This window comes from Natator depressus, chromosome 6 (assembly GCF_965152275.1).
Source record: "Natator depressus isolate rNatDep1 chromosome 6, rNatDep2.hap1, whole genome shotgun sequence".
Taxonomy (NCBI): Eukaryota; Metazoa; Chordata; order Testudines; family Cheloniidae; genus Natator; species Natator depressus.
In genome coordinates this window covers 25,742,778-25,760,593 of record NC_134239.1, presented here as the reverse complement: position 1 = coordinate 25,760,593, position 17,816 = coordinate 25,742,778, and the positions used below count along the sequence as shown (strand labels likewise).

Sequence of the window (17,816 nt, the reverse complement as noted above, 5' to 3'; positions counted from 1 at the left end):
CCACAGCACTCAGGGCACAACATTTTTCTAAGCTCCGAGCGGCATAGCCAGGCTGATCTAATTTGTAAGTGTAGGCCAGGCCTAAGTGTGAATTAGGGAAGTAAGGCTGGTCTACATTACAAAGTTAGGTTGACGCAAGCCACCTTGCATTGACCTAGTTGTGCATGTGTCTACACTTAAATTTGTCTCCCACCGATGTAAGGGCCCTGTTATTGCAATATAGTAACGCCACCTCCTCAAGCAGTGCTGAGCCCTGGCTGGTGTCCTGAGGTCAATGCAATGTGAGCGTAGACACTGAGTTACCTATGTCAACTAGAACGGTCTTCCTAACACGGACCACTCTGGTCACAATTGTGACTCCGCTGCCAAGGGATCACGGAGACCGGAAGCCCACTCTGCCCCACTTTAAAACTCAGTGAATTGTTAAAATACCTTTTCCTGATTGCTGAGCACACTTCGCAACTCTCCATTGTTGTGTGCACCACGACAGCTACATGCTGCAGACGGATGCCAGCCTGGCGTAGACAGGAGATATTGGACCTTCTGGGCCGGTGGGGAGAAGAGGCTGTGGAGCCACCACTCCAAACCAACCATAGGAATGTTGACATCTACGAGCAGATTGCGCGGGGGATGCAGGAGAAGGGGTATGACCCGAACCAGCAGCAGTGCCGCGTGGAAGAGGAAGAACTGCACAGGCATACCAGGAAGGTCAGGAAGGCCAACAATCAACCCAGTGCCAAGCCACAGACCTGACACTTTAACAAAGAGCTGCTTGCCATCCTTGGCGGAGACCCCACCACAACCCCGCACACCACTGTGGAGATCTCTGAGGAGCCCAAGTCAGAGGCTCCTGCTATGAACAGTGAGGATGAGCAGGAAGAAAAAGGAGGATGGGGGACCAGCAACTGGGGGGTTCCACCTATGCCATGAGCCAGGACCTGTTTTGAGGCTCTACCGCAGTCCAGGCAGTCAAGCACAGATAAGCCCATTGAAGGGGTAGGAACCTCAGATAAGTGTGTAAATTTATTCCCCATTACAAGGATGTACTGACGGTACCCCCCACTTAACAGGACACAGCTATCAGCTTTTCATTACTTTACTTTTAGATTTTAGACTTTACATTACTTTTAGACTTTACATTACTTTTCATTCAGACTAGAAGAGGTAGCGGTACAGCAGAGAGAGGTAGTTATCTGCTTTACATTCCCCTGTAGAGGTAGGCATGGGGGACCATGCGGAGCAATTTGTTTACATACATAGGGACGTCCCTTGAATCTTCCTGAGAGATCTTAATATAGCTTTCATGCAGGTATTCTGCAATCCCCTCCTGAAGGCTTCTAGAGACGGCTTCTAGAGATGGCTGCCTTATTTCTTCCTCTGTGGTGGGACACTTTCCCACACCAGTTGGTGATAACTTCGGCAGGCACCATTGCAGTACACGGGTAGCAGTGTACGGACCCAGCTGGCTTTGGAACTCCAGAAGCAACTGTGTTCTCTGTGCCTTTATTACCCATAGGAGTGAGATATCAGATAAAATCACCACCCCCTGTGGAAACCAGTGCTAGTATTCATTGCCACTGCCCTATACGCCAACATCTACTTACATGCAACAGAGTAATTCCTTCCTCATTTCCCTCACCCCGGCAGGCCACACTCACCACGGCTGGCCCAGTGAGTGGCGCCACGCACAAGCACTCTGAAGCAGAGGTGGCAATAAGCGGGTCTTGTTTAAAACTTTAGGGGAGCAAGGGAAGGAAGTTCTGAACCTGAACGTTCACTTTCCATTGTGACCGTACTGACAATGGCACCTCTGTGGGTTTTATCAGCAGCCGTTGTGGCCTTGAGGGGTTGGCAATAGTTTATCAAGTAGATATGGCCTAAGAAGCCTTCACTCCCTACCACCATCTCCCCTTCCCAGCCCCCTGCAATTGTAGCATGTGAAACAGTGGTCCCCAAACACACAATGTGATCATAAGTTCATTTCAACTTCAAATGCCACATGATCCAAACGGACAGGCCCTCCATCCCTTCTGCACATGATGCTTCAACACAATGAGAAGCATTTTTAAAAAGCAAACCAAAGAGGGGGTTAAATAAAACCCATGCTTTACAGTTTTAGAAAATGAATAATCCCAATGTGTACCGAAGAAAATAAAGCTAGTTTAGTAGTTCTGAGGGCTCATCTCAGTAGCATGCTTGTGGCTGGCTGAATTCATCCACGTTCACAATGGGGGGGGGGGGGGAGAGGGTGTGAGCATGGCAAAACTCCACTGCGCTGTGGGAAACAGAGGGGTGGGAGGAGAGGCATTAGAATACTAGCCCCGGTGAAATAAATAGCAATATTCTTCCCAACTACAATGTCAGGATTTCATTCTGCTCCTTAGCACTCCTCACCCATCAATCGCAAGGCACATTGAAAAGGAAGACTGGTGTCAGTCTTCATGTTACAGATGAGGAAACGGAGACGCACAGAGGTGAAGTGACATGCCCACGGTCACAAAGTAAGAATTAGAAATCAGGGTCCTAGATTCCCATTCCCGTACCTGCTCTACCTGACACTGCTCCCCCCTCACACTCCAACTCTACTGGTGTTTCAAGGCCAACACAAATTCAGCTCTGGCATTATCTTTAAAATAAATAAAAGTCTTTAGCAGCAAGCGGCAGGCTGACTGCTGCAGACTTCCTGTTCTGCTACCTTCTAGCATCAGAGCAGCCACAGATGCTGTTGCCTGCACAATGGCAGAAGAACAGAAAGCCCAGAGTGTGAAGGGCCAATTTCTCACCTTAGCAGCAAATAAGTTTTTCTCCTTGCAAGAAGTGAAATTTTCAGTGGCAACCAGTGCCCCCCCCCCCCCCCAGCAACCCTTTTGTGGGATAGAGGTGAGAAGGAACCACCCTGTAACACCAGGGACTAGACCATCAGCAGTTGTAAACCAGTGCAGCGCCGCTGGTCAATGGACCTATGCCAATTTACACCACCTGAGGATCTGACCCCATGGCTGTAATCCACCTTGTGGCTCTTGGAAATACATAGAAAGATTTTTAGCTCATCAGAAGCCTCTTGCTGATGGGGGGGGGGGGGAAGGAGATGCACACTATGATGTCAGGTTTCAGAGTAACAGCCGTGTTAGTCTATATTCGCAAAAAGAAAAGGAGTACTTCTGGCACCTTAGAGACTAACCAATTTATTTGAGCATGAGCTTTCGTGAGCTACAGCTCACTTCATCGGATGCATACTATTACTAGCAGGAGAGTGGGGTGGGGGGAGAGAAAACCTTTTGTAGTGGTAAACACCCATTTTTTCATGCTTTGTGTGTATAAAAAGATCTTCTATACTTTCCACAGTATGCATCCGATGAAGTGAGCTGTAGCTCACGAAAGCTTATGCTCAAATAAATTGGTTAGTCTCTAAGGTGCCACAAGTACACTATGATGTGTTATTGGTACTGCCTCTCTCATTCCATGAGCAAGCACGTGTGTAAAATTACATCCCTGTTTTCATAACCTTGGCCAGGAAGTTCTTTCTTTGTGGGGGAGGGGAATCTTTTCCTTTGCGCTATTATTTCTATTAGGGTAGTACCTAGGAAGATCAAGGGCCCCATGTAAACTAGACTCTGTGCAGACAAGTCACAAAGATAGCCCCTGCTCTCAGAGCTTCTCTGCTACACAGAAGCACAACTCAATTGCTGAATAGTACTGCAAGTCAAGTTTCCCTTTTTAAAGCAATCACACTAAAACTTCATGCAAATGGCACTCCCCTCCAGTGAACACATTAAAAAAGATGTGAAGACAAACTTGGCTTTTACCATGCATGTATTGCGGTTGGGAAGGTGCCTCCTTTTTGCCATCTGCTGGTACAACAGCAGCATAGCAGAGATTCACTTCCTTTTTCTCCTCCCAGCCCCGCCCCCCACCCCCTCATCTCCTTCCCCTGGGACTGGTCCTTCACAGGAGCCCCGAGAGCAGATTGTAAGGTTTGGTTTAATAGCCAAATTGGACACTGGGGGTAACGCACCTTTCTGAGGCCTAACAATAATTGGGGCACTCCTCAAATAGCTGCTGCAGCTCGCACTGCTCAGGTAGGCCCTGCGTTAGGAAACAGCCAGCCTTGCAAGAGTCCACACGTTGTTGAAGGTGGGATGTTGACAAACACCAGCCTAAATTAGGAGCACACATCCCATTGACTTTCATGCTTATTTTTACATGCGGTTTGATAACGGAGAAGCTGCTGGACTTGTCCTAGGAATAGTAGCTATTGCTGATGCTATTATCTGTTCTGGCTGCTTATTCCACCCAGCCCAATCCTACTTCCAGTGATGTCCGTGGGAGTTTTGACATTATCTTCCAGGGGAGAAGGACCCGAAGTAGTTATCTGGTCCCTGTTACCAGCATATTTATCTTCAACACTCCTGTGAGCAGGGACGTACTATTATCCCCCTCTTACAGATAAGGAACTGAGGCACAGTGAAACTAAGTAATCTGAAGTCTTGACAAGCAGGGCGGGGAATCAAACCCAGGTCTTTCAAGTCTAAGGCTAGTACTATATCCCGTAGATCACCCTTCCTCATGGGATCAGAGCCATACACTAGTCTTCCCCTTTGGCTCGGTCTACACTGACTTCTTTCCATCAAGTTTCCTCATTGCCGCAGCTCCAGCAATGGTAGCGATGATGGGAGCACTAGTTTAGACAGACCACCAGCATTTTACTCCATGCTCAGAATGGGCCTAGCGAAGGTGGAGTTTATGACGCTTATAGCTACCAGCATCCTGCCTACGTTAGTGGCTACCAGCCGTGGAGATGAACTGGTGGCAACGCGACTGGGAAAAGTGACGAAAAATTGTACTGTAGATAAGGTCTACGTGACAGAAGTGGCTACTACCGAGGAGTGTAATATTGCCAGCAAAGAGAGAGACAGAGACTGAGACTTGGTCTACACCAAGAGTGGGCAAACTTTTTGGCCTGAGGGCCACAGCGGGGTTCCGAAACTGTATAGATGGCCGGGCATAGTGTATTAAAATACACTACAACCGGGTAGGGAAGGCTGTGCCCCTGCCCCCTATCCGCCCCCTCCCACTTCCCGCCCCCGACTGTCCCCCTCAGAACCCCCAACCCCTCCAACTTCCCCTGTTCCTCGTCCCCTGACTGCCCCCTCCCGAGACCCCCTGCCCCTAACTGCCCCCCCCGGGACCCCACCCCCATCCAACCCCCCCGATCCCTGTCCCCTGACTGCCCCGACCCCTATCCACACCCCCGCCCTAGACAGGTCCCCCCGGGACTCCCACGCCTATCCAACCGCTCCCTGTCCCTGACTGCCCCCCAGGACCCCCTGCCCCTTAACCAACCCCCCGCCCTCTGCCCCCTTAACATGCCGCTCAGAGCACCAGGACTGGCAGCCGTAAGTAGTACGCCGTATGTGGCCCATTCCTACGGGGATCAATTTAATACACTACACCCTGCAGCCAGGCTGCCTGGCAGGAGCTCGCAGCCTCGCTGCCCAGAGCGCTGGCAGCATGGCGAGCTGAGGCTGCAGGGGAGGGGCCGGGGGCCGGCCCACGGGCCGTAGTTTGCCCACCTCTGGTCGACACTGAAAAGTTACATCTGCATAGCGACATCAGGCAGGGGTGTGAAAAAAACATCTCTCTGAGCGATGTCGCCACGCTGACAGAACCCCCGCTGTAGACACAGCTATGTCGACAGAAGCCTTTCTGTCAGTATAGCTAACTTCATTTGGGGAGTTGGTGTTCCTACATTGACAGAAAAACTCCTTCTGACACTGTGGGCTGCGTCTGTACGAGGGGGCTATACTGACATAGCCGAGCCAACATAGCAATGACTAAGGCCCTACCAAATTCATGGCTGTGAAAAACGTGTCATGGACTGTGAAATCTGGTCTTTTGTGTACTTTTACCCTATACCATACAGAATTCACGAGGGAGATCAGCGATTCTCAAAAGTTGGGGGTCCCAACCCAAAAGAGAGTCACCGGGGGAGGGGCGGGTATTGTAAGGGGGTTGTGGTTTTGCCACCCTTACTTCTGCACTGCCTTGAGAGCTGGGTGGCTAGATAGCGGCGGTTGCTGGCCGGGTGCCCAGCTCTGAAGGCAGCACCCCGCCACCAGCAGTGCAGAAGTAAAGGTGGCAATCCCATCACTTCCCTACAGTAACTTTGCAACCCCCGCAAAAAACCCTTTTGGGTTGGGACCCCCACGGTTACAACACTGTGAAATTTCAGATTTAAATGGCTGAAATCATTAAATTGACTATTTTTAAAATTCTATGACTGTGAAATTGACCAAAATGGACCGTGAATTTGTTAGGACCCTAGCAATGATGGTATAGCCTCTGTAGTGTAGATGCACCTACAACTTCCTGGGAGGAATATCTGCTCCTGCTGCTTCAATTCCTCTGCAAGAGGCTGTTTTTCAGAGATTCTTCCTTAGGAATGAAAAACAAAGAGAGAACAGTAGCATTTCTAAATAGGTGGTTTCCCCCATCGAGCTAAGGCAGCCCTTTAGCGAAACAGGTTAACAGCATTGCTTCTGATCTTACTATCACCAGCAAGGCAAGCCACATTTCCCAAAGTTAAACAAGTCTTTATTATTGTCTCCAAGGACTCTACTGCAAGCTCTTCAACGAAACAACGTTCTTGCAGCACACAAAATACACAGTTCAGCAACAAATTGCCCACAAGCCCTACATATTGTTGCTTGGCACTAGGAGTGATGCCCAGAACTGGTGAGTTACCCAACTCACTTCCACAGCACCCAGACAGTTCCTACACCCACTGCTATACACAAGAGTCTAAGCTTGCTCCACACTGTTCCCAGAGTTCAAGAGTGCCTTGTATGTTGGCCAAGCTGAAAGAGGAGCATCAGAGTCCACATAGGCAAGACAGGTATGGACTTTTATTTAAGAGTTTTGTTACTGCTTTACACCTTCAAATGTTGGCCTGAAAGGTTAAGGAGAGCTGAGAACCTGATGGTCCCGTCACTTTGTTGTTTTAATAAAGTAGTGCAGTATTTTTGAATCACAGGGGGATCAAACAGCCCTATTAAGTGAAAGGTTTAGATTAGCCAATGGGTTAGTATGATAACAAAGCCACCAGGCTACCTCCTTCATAACCTTGGGTGAAATCAGAGGTCACAGGCCTCTGGGAGACTTCCCTTCGAGCAGGCAGCCCAGAAGTGCAAGGTGGAACTCCAGCAAGCTCCTTGTGTTCGGTACAAATAATCAGAGAGGCTCAAACTGGAAGCCAAGGCAAGGAGGAAACCCAACAAGTGTCAGGAAAATCAAAGAGCCAGTCAGAGAGCGATAATGTTCTAGTGTGAGAAAGGGCACCAGTTTCTGACTGAAGAAGAGCAATACTTAGCTAGAGACTGAAGGAAGAGAAGATCCATGCAGAAACTTAGTAAAAATGTAAGGAAACTCTGATCAGATTCTTCAGAGAGGAGCTTTGCTCTGAGTTAGAAGAGAAGCCACCTGCTGCTAGAGGACATTAAAGTCATCCTGACCAGGAGCAGACACGTGAAACTTCAGGAAGAGATGGAGCTTCCATGGAGCTGGTGAACTGATACAACACCCCCAGAATGAAGAATGTGACCGGGGCTCCAGGAACAGCTCAGCCCGGGTTCCTCCTGTCTGAAGTTTAGACAAGACCTGGGCACACCACACAGGATCTGCCCAATAATCCAGAGATTTGATTACTGCACTGTTGTCCTGGGCTCTCAGGAATCCACCCGCAGATGTTGCTAGGAGATGGTGGGAGACTAGGCCGACTGGCATACAATTAACCTATCACCCACTGCCATTGCTGTAACCCTTGTCCTCCCTCCCTCACCTTTATTCTCACCTCCCACATCCTCTCATCTTTTCCATTATTAGACTGTAAGCTCTTGGGGCACAGGGGCTGTATCTTCTACTTGAAAGCACTTTGCACACTACAGGCTCTCCATGTGTGTCACATAATAAATCCAGCGTGGCACCAGGAGACACTAGTTTAATGTCCTTCATAACTGAACCAAGGTCTGTTTATCTCCAGTTCCAAAGGGTGCTCTGGTGCCAGAACTGCCAACCCGTTTTCAGGTGTTAACATGTCCTCTTTACCCAAATCACAACCCTTCCCCCTAACACAGTTGAGAGAATTGGCTCTAGCCGGTGCTTTCCGTAAGAACCTAGCTATGATACCCAGTAGGGAGAGTGGTCATTAGAAACGCGTGTCCAGAATCACTGAACAAACCTATGTCTTACCTATCCCTGCTTTATAGAGAGTCAACTCAGGACCTTGCTGACACACACCTTGGCGTGCCTTGAGGTTCCCCTCCCAGTAATCCTTGTCCAGAGTGACCTGTGATGTGTTACACTGATTGAGAGACCTTCCCACACTCCATTTCTGCTGCACTATGGCCACTGCAGCGACTGCCCAGGTTAGCCACCTGCCTTGCAGCACTAGCCACAGCTTCTAGAGCATGCACCAGCATTGTCCTCTTTCCACATGGAACAGCTACAGTCACCACGTTAAGGGAGATGAAGGCTATTTTTGTGTGTGGCTGCCTCGGGTTCCACTTCAGGGCTAGTACCAGGCAGTTACAGCACTCTGTCCCTGGCCGCATTGTCCTTTTAAGTCCATGCTACTTTCCGGGACATGGAATGCTTCAAGCGCTCCATGTCCACATCTCCAGGCTGCAGGGATCTCTCCAGGCCCACCAGCATATCCCGATGGCACTCACGGATGTTCAGCGGGTACCTGGCCCTCACAAACTCATAAGCTGCCATCAGCCTCATGTTGTGTTTCACCATCAGGTACTGGATGACACAGGTAGGGGCCAGGGAATAGCCATCCAGGCAGTGGATGAGAACCCGCTTCCTCTTCTCCAGAGAGGCTTCAATGCACTCATTGATGTCCCAGAAGTAAGGCTCCCTCAGGGCAGGACATTCCCCATTCAGGGGGCCCTGGATGTCCACCTTGAGGCGGGACCAGCTGTGCCGGAGCCCTCCTCGGCTGCATGTGCATGGAATGACACTCAGGCTGCAGTTGCTGGGCAGGCTGCTCATGTCGATGATGCTGTCGATGCTGTTTCTGCACAGCACCCTCCCGCAGTAGGCCGCATTGAGGTTCCCCAGGTAGATGCAGTCCATCACCCTGGCGATGACTGGCTCCGAGAAGTTGAAGTATTCCGGTCCTCCTGGCTTTGGGTCGCTGGGTTCCTCAGGCTTCGCACCCCCCCTCTGGCTGTAGTTGCGGGACTTCTTGGAGCTGGAGCAGGACTGAGGGTTGGAATCCAGCTCGGCACTGCTGTTCCAAGATGGCGGAGAGAACAGGGAGAACCGGCTGGAGGATTTGGCTTTGGTGAGTGGACCCACTGGACTGGACAGGGTAGAACTAGAGGAAGAATTGGATCTAGAGGCACAGAAAAGGGACGCCCGCTCCAGAGACCCTGTGCTGCTGGCTGTTCCTCCACTGTGAGCCTGCTCCATCTGCAAGACAAAGACTGGTTAGACTGCTGGCACCCTGTTCTCTCAGACCTTCACGGGCAGCTGGAGCAGCAGAGGGGCCAGAGGTGGCAGTAGGCCCAGCCAAGCAGCCAAGATATCAAACTGCCACAGGAGCAGATTACACTAGAGGCCTTAAAAACCTCAAAAATGTCTATGCCCAGACATCTAACTAGCCAGTTACCCTTGTATCAGACAGAGCACATGCCACAACCACACCCAAATCACTCCTCACCTGAGCCTGCAGACTCCTCCGCCACCCCTGGGACACCAGGCCATCAGAGTGGCCATCCCCATCCGATGAGAGCGAAAAGCAGAGCGTTCGATGTTTCCTGGTGGGCAGCTGGGGTGCAGGGGACACACTGTCAGGCCTTCGATTGAGCGCTTCGTTCCTATTCATCATCAAGTTTGGACAGGAGCCTGCAGGGATAGAAAAAGCCACCCATGCACAGAAAGTGCTTTCATTACAAAGATCTGCCTTGTCGAGAGACAGGGCTCTGTGCATCTTAATAAGCCTTTCCTCAACACTCCCTTTAATGTTCTGCTGTTGCTGCAGGAATATTGCGATTCATTGAGAGAAGAGCTTGAACCAATTATGGGACGAGCATTTTAGCTGGAGATTCAGAGGGACTCAGAAGCTACAGTGAAACCTTTCAGCCCATTTGTCAGTGTGCTTGCTGTTTTCCCACTTTTTGGAAGGCGAAACAATGAAATATTGAGCTAGGAGTCCATTTGTTTCCGGAGCGTTTCATTACAGACCCAATGGCTCCTGACAACCCTTATTTACATAGAGGATAGTGCTTAGGAGCTTTACTGTGCAGTACCACATAGCTATAAAAGCACTATTGCTAATCAATCCTCACGTCCCTGTAAGGCAAGTTTTAAAGGAGAAGAGGTGGAACGACTTGTCTCACAAGCCACAGAAAAGCTCAATGAGCCAGAACTTTGTGCCACACTTCCTACCCCTCCCCACCAAATGTTGCACTCCATATGGAAGCAGCAACAAATGAAGCTGACAGGTCAGTTTCACTCTCCCCCACAGGTAGAGCACAGAGAGAGCAGAGGGAATGAAGGGAGGATAGGGCTCCAGGAGGGAGAGAAGCCCCAACCCACCCGACTGCATGTAGCTCTCTCTAATTATGCTCATGCACAGCTGGTTTGGGAGTAGGGTATGTGGAACCTGAGTAACAGAACCCTCTGAATGTCAGCCTCCCACCTACCAGATGTTCTAATCAGAGCCAGGACTAGAAGCTATATGTTTCTAGCACCCAGCCCTGTGCTCAGAACTTGCCATGCTAAGAAACTAAGACATAATTACACATACTCTTCAACTATAGGGTTCAGCAGAAAGCACTCCTAAAAACCTCTCTCCAACAGGTTAACAATTAGCTTTTCCAATCCAAGACCATGGACTTTAAGAAGCACTGACCATGAATTCACCAATCTGTGCTCAAACTGAGACTACCAAGTGTGTGTGTGTGTGTGTGTGTCTCAGAGGCAGTCTCTGCCCCAAAGAGCTTACCATCTAAAGAGGCAAGCATCTGAGCAGAACATGCAGAGTGCACAGATTTAGATCCCACTAGGCTTAAATGATTAACATTTTAAAGCCCATTCCTGCCTTCCACCACTGACAAAGCTTTCTGGGGACATTAAGCCACTACGAAATAACAGCAGGGCTATTCGTCTGGAAACCCTCTATACATCTTTAAGAAGGGAGCAAGAGCCTAGCTGCACTCCACACAAAACCCCAAGGCCAGTCACTTCCCTGCTAACCAGTTGCTCCTCAATATTTGTTTTGCTGCTCTCCATGTTTCCTCAGAGGCTGTGTAAAAGCCAGGTTTAAACATAGGCAGCCGCTTGAAACAGCTCATACGCCTACACCCACCTGTGCAGTGCTGGGAGAGAGCCACCGAGGACGAGAGCTGCAAGGAGCTGGGCATCTTAAAGGTTTTCTCAAGGTGCTTTACAATCAAGCCTGGAAAATTGAGAGGGACATGCACATTAGCAAGGGCATAGTGAGTGACCCGATGTATAAGGGCAAAACCCCACTTTATTTAGAGTATTTTTAAGTATAGACCCACAGGACAGACAGCAACTGCTCACAAGCATCCTGCCATGGCCTATAACTAAGCGCCATCTAAACAGATACAGTACAGCCCCGGGGTACTACAGGGTAACGTTCTGCTGGCCAGCAACTCCTCGTTGTGCTGTACAAACCACAAATCCAGAGTGCAGATGCTTCCAAGTACCAATGGCCTGGCAACCTGCTTCCACGCTGATCAGGGCTTAGAAGGTGCAGTGCAGGCAACAGAGATCATTGGGCCAATTCTTCAGTTAGCTGAAACCCACCCACCTCCCATGCCAGAGATCTTAAAATAATCAAGTTTGTACTGAATTCACTCCACAATGTCCTAAACCCAGCTTCCCCGGGATAACACGCCTATTACAGAGTCCCTCCCTAAAGCACACATTTAAGCTGTCGCCAGTTTCCAGCTAACTTCAGAACTGGACAATACAAACACTATTTTCAGACAATCTTCACACCTCTCCTGAGATTTGCAAGTGTGACATTTCCGCTTCCACTCATCCATGAGAGATCCCCTTGTCTCTGGCATTATGGTGCCTCAAAACAGCAGCTGATCACCATCCATCAGCCATGAAGTGTTATCCTGTTGCACCCGAGTATGGCAAGTGATGGGCAGCCTTAGAGAAGAGCTCTCCCCTCACTCCCACACAGCTGTATCAAGCCTTGGCAGTCTGCTACCTCTGCACAGGCAGATCCCCCCACTGCGATCACATGCTGTACATGGGTGGAACTGACACCAAGTAGTATCATCCATGTCAAAGAGGAGAATTTTCCCCATCAGGCTGGATCCTGAGTTCTCTGTATAGCTGCTTAAAGAATACAGGATAGAGCCCTTAGTGTATTTACTTCTGGGCTTTGTAGACATAAGCAATATTCCTATCTACATCTGAACTTCACAAAGCTCCCTGAGCAGTACTGTTGTAACTCAAAGGCCAAAGCATTCTAATTGGGGAGCCAGAAGCTAGGGCTCTAAAGCCAAACAGAGGCATCTGCATAAAAATGACCTAATTTTCATAGGCACTGAGCACTTGCAGTTCTTGCTGGCTTCAGCGAGAGCAGCGAGTACTCAGCACCTCTTATAAATCGGATAGACAAGGCCTTGTCTACACACAAACTTATGCTAGTTTAGCTTAATTGGTGCAAACCCCATACGTGGGCATGCTTGGGCCAGGATTCTGGAAACACTTATGTATGTGGTACACTTCACTACGGTCAAGCCCTGTTGACTTCAAGGACTTAAAGTTAAGCACATGCTTAAGAATTTGCAGAAAAGGAGCCTTATTTCAGTTCCACATAACTTTGTTCCTAAGAGACTACAAGTTTATTTCAGTTTACCTTAAACTAAAATAAGAGTGTCCGCACAGGGGTTTGCAGCAGTTTAACTAAGTTGGTTTTGAAACACACCTTTAGTTAAACTGGTGCCAGTGGCCATATGCTTGGCTTTAGGGGGGCCTCACTTTAGGCTCCCTAATTTGAATTTTTTGGCTTAAAAGCTTTTATCATATCATTTTTGTAAGGACTGTAGATGGCAAGAGCACCTCCCAAAGGCTGGTTTAGCCTCCCAATACCCTTGTGAGGAAGTCAGTATCTGCCATTTTGCAGATGGGGAAGTTGAGGCATAGAGTCGTTAGGGTATGACTTTGGGCATTCACTTGAGTAATTACCAGAACTGGGACTAGAACCTAGGAGTTCTGATTTCCATGTCCCACCCTAACCATTAGGCCACAACCCTTCTTTGGAGGTGGTGGCATGAAGGGGATACAGCAGGCTTTGAAATATACATTACAGCATTTGAAACTAACTGAGATTGATGTTGCTGCAGTTCTTACACCCTTTCCTCCAGGGACTCCTGTTGGGCGAGTCTGGGCCCACATCCTATTTCCCCTTCTCTCACTCACCTGTAACCCCATTCCTCTTTGAGTTACATTTTTTGTCCAGAAGCTTGAAGGCTATGAAATCCTTGTGCCATTTCTCCATTGACTCCATTGTCCTCAGGCCTGCAACAGGGAAAAACAAGAAATCAAAACCTACACACACTACTGCTCACCTTTCACATTGGGAGATCTGGCCTGCCAGGAGACAGAAGAATGAGGGCAGCTGCCAATTCACACAACTGGTTCTCTTTTTCTGATAAGATCACTTAAGTGTGTATGTAAAATGGAGACAGAGCCTGAATCAAATCCCAGATGCAGCCATGCCCTCAAATTTCAGGATGTTTGCAAAATTTGGAGCTCAGATCTGAAACATACAACCTTTTAAAACTAGAGATGCCTTTTCTTCTGCATGGTGAGAAAAGCTCTGCTTCCCACTTGAAAGAAATCGAAATCTGAGTAGCTGCACATACATAGATAACTTAACATTCAGCACAGGGTTGGACAATGGAGTCAGCAGCAGCATCTCCCCTAACATTTCATAATCTTGGATCTGGCATTTAGTCAGAATAGTGAACCAACATTGCTGTCCAAGGCTAGTTACAGGTTTCATCACTGGGCCCAATCCATCCCATTAAATGTAACCCAAAGCCAAGGACCAGAAGGCAAGAGGGGAGGATGCATGGGTCTTGGTTTAGTTACTTATCTAGGAGATTAAATTAGAAGAAAAACCTTAAGGGTGAAAAAAATCTCACATATCTATTGTAATGTTGTCACCTGTAAAAAGAAAAGGAGGACTTGTGGCACCTTAGAGACTAACAAATTTATTTGAGCATAAGCTTTTGTGAGCTACAGCTCACTTCATCGGATGCATGTAGCTCATGAAAGCTTATGCTCAAATAAATGTTTTAGTCTCTAAGGTGCCACAAGTACTCCTTTTCTTTTTGCGGATACAGACTAACACAGCTGCTACTCTAAAAGTTGTCACCTATAGCATTCATCCCCCCAGATGACTTTTGGAGAGAGAAAGAGTTTTTCCCTCTCGCTAGAATCCCCAAAAGGAAAATGTCTACTATCATGCGAAAGCAAAAGGAGACCAACAGAAAGTTGTAAGGGAAGGGAAAAGAGGGAGGTGGCAGTTCTAAAGCATTGAACTGCAATATCTGTACAAGTGTCTTAACTTTTAAGAGACTGATCCAAAACTAAAACACACACACAAAAGCCAAAATCAGAAGCCAAAAATACCTTGGGGCTTTGGGAGCCTAGTGCCGGTCCAAACTTTGGAAAGGTAAAGAGCAGCAAGTCCTGCGATGGAGGAGTGTTGGTACCAGGAGCCAGCAGGTTTCTGTGAGTGCGTTTCACCAGGAAAACACACACACTCACAGAACCCAGAATTCAGTGCCCGCCTTTGAGCGGAACTCACACCTGCAAGACCATAGGCGCCCCCAGAACACAGCCGGGAGGGCGGGGGGGAAGAGCCCAAGGCAGCAGGGAGGGATGAGGCAACTGAACCCTACTCTGAGAACTGCTGTCCCCCGCAGAAAGGCAGGACTGAAAAGAGGTACAGAGGAAAGACACCCCCTTCATTCCCCTCCCCCAGCTTCAGCACAGAAGACACACACACCCAGCTCCCAGCCCAGTGCCTCCCTCCCCACCCCACAGTGCAGAGACCCCCCCCCCAGGCCAGGCAGGAACACTCAAAATAGCCCCCTCCACCCCCAACCCACCCACACTGCAGACAAAACCCTCAACTCCAGCCCAGGCTGGCTCAGCCCCATCACAGCCGCCCCATGCAGCCCCCAAAGTCTCACCCCACCGAACACATTCCCAGCCCCCCACCAGCCCCACTCCCCGGGCAGCAGCCAGCCCAGCCACGGGAGTTTCCCCAAGCAACCCTTGGCCGCTTCGGGAAGTTCTCCCTGGTGCTCAGAGCAACTCTGAAGAACTCCCCCGGAGAAGTTTTACCGGGGCGGCGGGGGATCCCGGGGGCTGAGCCTGCCGCGGTGCGCAGAGCCGGGGCAGCAGCCGCTGCGGACCGGCAAGTGCAAGGGACGCTCCCCGGAGAGAAGGGGCGGCCGTGCCGGGGCAGCTGGGAGATGTAGTCTTTGGAACAAAGCGGGGCCCTCTTCCTCCCTCGCCTGCTGCAGCCTGCCCCGGCTCCTAACACTGCCTCACTTGGGCTCGCCCCCTCCGGGCTGGGTCACTGGGCGGCCCCTTCCTTCCCACCCCTGGCCCTGCTCTGTCCTACTTTGCTCCTGGGAGCTGTTGCAGTGTCACTCATAGGGTGACCTAATAGCAACCGGGACCCGGTTTTTTCCTCTGGGAGAGGGGGTATAGTTGCGTATATAAGACAAAGTCCCTGTTATCAGGATGGCAATATCGGAAGGTGGGGTCACCCTAACCTCATTGAAGAGGCTGGCGAGTGCTCTCCAGTGCTTTAGTCCCCCTCACCACATGGGAGCTCTTCCTACCACAGCCCTGCCAAGCCCATGCAACACAGTCACGAGCCAGCTCTCCCAGGCCAGTCCATGAGGTCGGCTTCAAATCATGAGGTTTAAAAAGAAAATCGGGTGGGTGGGTGTTTGCCTTCTGTTTTATGAGCTGTTAGGTTTCATGTTCTCTGCAACCATCAGGGATAGAAACGTAGTTCCTATTTTTCATCACATAAATCCAGGAGCTGAGGCTTTAAAGAAAAAAAAACCAACAACCGCCCAACATCGTGAAAGTCACCGTAAAATCATTAGCGTTCACAGCGCTGGTTAATAAGTATTTATGATGCAGACAAGTTTGCTCTTTTGCTAGTGCAGTTTTGCCAGCCCCAGTCCTCCAAAACACATGAGTCAGACCCCCCCAAAACCACTGACTTAAACATCATGAGATTTTAAATAAATAGATGTTGGGTTCTTTTTCTTCTGATTTCTCAGCCTCTAGGTTACACTCAATTCACACTGTCAAGACTTTCCTCCACAAACATGAAGTCCAGAAAAAAAATTTTGAAACAAAGCTGAGATTCTCAGCACCCGGTGTTGGGGTTTAAAAAAAACAGGAAATATCACAAGACTTGTGATAAAAATCAGGGGAGTTGGCAACAGCATATCAGACCCTGTTGCCCAGGGTTCCCACATGTTATATCAATTTACCTGTACACTTTATTAATTTCATTCTTCTACCCGTAGTAAGTAATTCCATACACATAATTAACCCAAAATAATAAAATAAATATGTGACTCATAGTAAGTAGTGGACTACTCTAGCATGGACATGTGATTGAATAACAACCCTTGATTTGTTTCTCACAAAACCTCTACATACACACACACTATCTCTACACTCCCAGGGCCCAGTTCTCCACTGCCTTGTACTTTATGTACAAATTAACACCTGTGCAAAGAAAGGACAGAATGGCAGGCTGCTTTGGTGACACTTAACAGCCACTTTGCACAGGCATTGGTTATTAGAATATGTGAGTTCCTGACTCCCAAACCTGGGCTCACTTAATCATAGAATCATAGAATAACAGAGTTGGAAGGGACCTCTGGAGGCCATCTAGTCCAACCCCCTGCCCAGAGCAGGACCAATCCCAACTAAATCATCCCAGCCAAGGCTTTGTCAAGCCTGACCTTAAAAACTTCTAAGGAAGGGGATTCTACCACCTCCCTAGGTAACGCGTTCCAGTGTTTCACCACCCTCCTAGTGAAAAAGTTTTTCCTAATATCCAATCTAAACCTCCCGCAGTGCAACTTGAGACCATTACTCCTTGTCCTGTCATCTGCTATCACTGAGAATAGTCTAGATCCATCCTCTTTGGATCCACCTTTCAGGTAGTTAAAAGCAGCTATCAAATCCCCCCTCATTCTTCTCTTCCGTAGACTAAACAATCCCAGTTCCCTCAGCCTCTCCTCATAACTCATGTGTTCCAGTCCCCTAATCATTTTTGTTGCCCTTCGCTGGACTCTCTCCAATTTCTCCACATCCTTCTTGTAGTGTGGGGCCCAAAACTGGACACAGTACTCCAGATGAGGCCTCACCAATGTCAAATAGAGGGGAACGATCACGTCCCTCGATCTGCTGGCAATGCCCCTACTTATACATCCCAAAATGCCATTGGCCTTCTTGGCAACAAGGGCACACTGTTGACTCATATCCAGCTTCTCGTCCACTGTCACCCCTAGGTCCTTCTCTGCAGAACTGCTGCCTAGCCATTCGGTCCCTAGTCTGTAGCAGTGCATTGGATTCTTCTGTCCTAAGTGCAGGACTCTGCACTTGTCTTTGTTGAACCTCATCAGATTTCTTTTGGCCCAATCCTCCAATTTGTCTAGGTCCCTCTGTATCCTATCCCTACCCTCCAGCGTATCTACCTCTCCTCCCAG

At 49.1% G+C, this 17,816-nt stretch overlaps 1 protein-coding gene across 1 annotated transcript; it reads right to left on the bottom strand.

Moving 5' to 3' along the window:
* Positions 1 to 6,587: 6,587 nt before the first annotated feature.
* Positions 6,588 to 15,510, bottom strand: LOC141989965 (uncharacterized). Its single transcript, XM_074956909.1, has 5 exons — positions 15,412 to 15,510; positions 13,474 to 13,572; positions 11,375 to 11,464; positions 9,725 to 9,909; positions 6,588 to 9,474 (listed from the first exon to the last, which is right to left on the bottom strand). The coding sequence occupies exons 2-5, from the start codon at positions 13,559 to 13,561 to the stop codon at positions 8,617 to 8,619; spliced, it is 1,221 nt and encodes a 406-aa protein (XP_074813010.1). The 5' UTR covers positions 13,562 to 13,572; positions 15,412 to 15,510; the 3' UTR covers positions 6,588 to 8,616.
* Positions 15,511 to 17,816: the final 2,306 nt, after the last annotated feature.

Excerpts from the sequence above, each read along its gene's own strand:
- LOC141989965 (XM_074956909.1), bottom strand. The coding sequence starts at position 13,561 with ATGGAGTCAATGGAGAAATGGCACAAGGATTTCATAGCCTTCAAGCTT. Across the intron at positions 11,465-13,473 it reads AAAGAGGAATGGGGTTACAG|GCTTGATTGTAAAGCACCTT; the intron begins GTGAGTGAGAGA and ends TCAATTTTCCAG. Across the intron at positions 9,475-9,724 it reads GGAGGAGTCTGCAGGCTCAG|ATGGAGCAGGCTCACAGTGG; the intron begins GTGAGGAGTGAT and ends TTTGTCTTGCAG.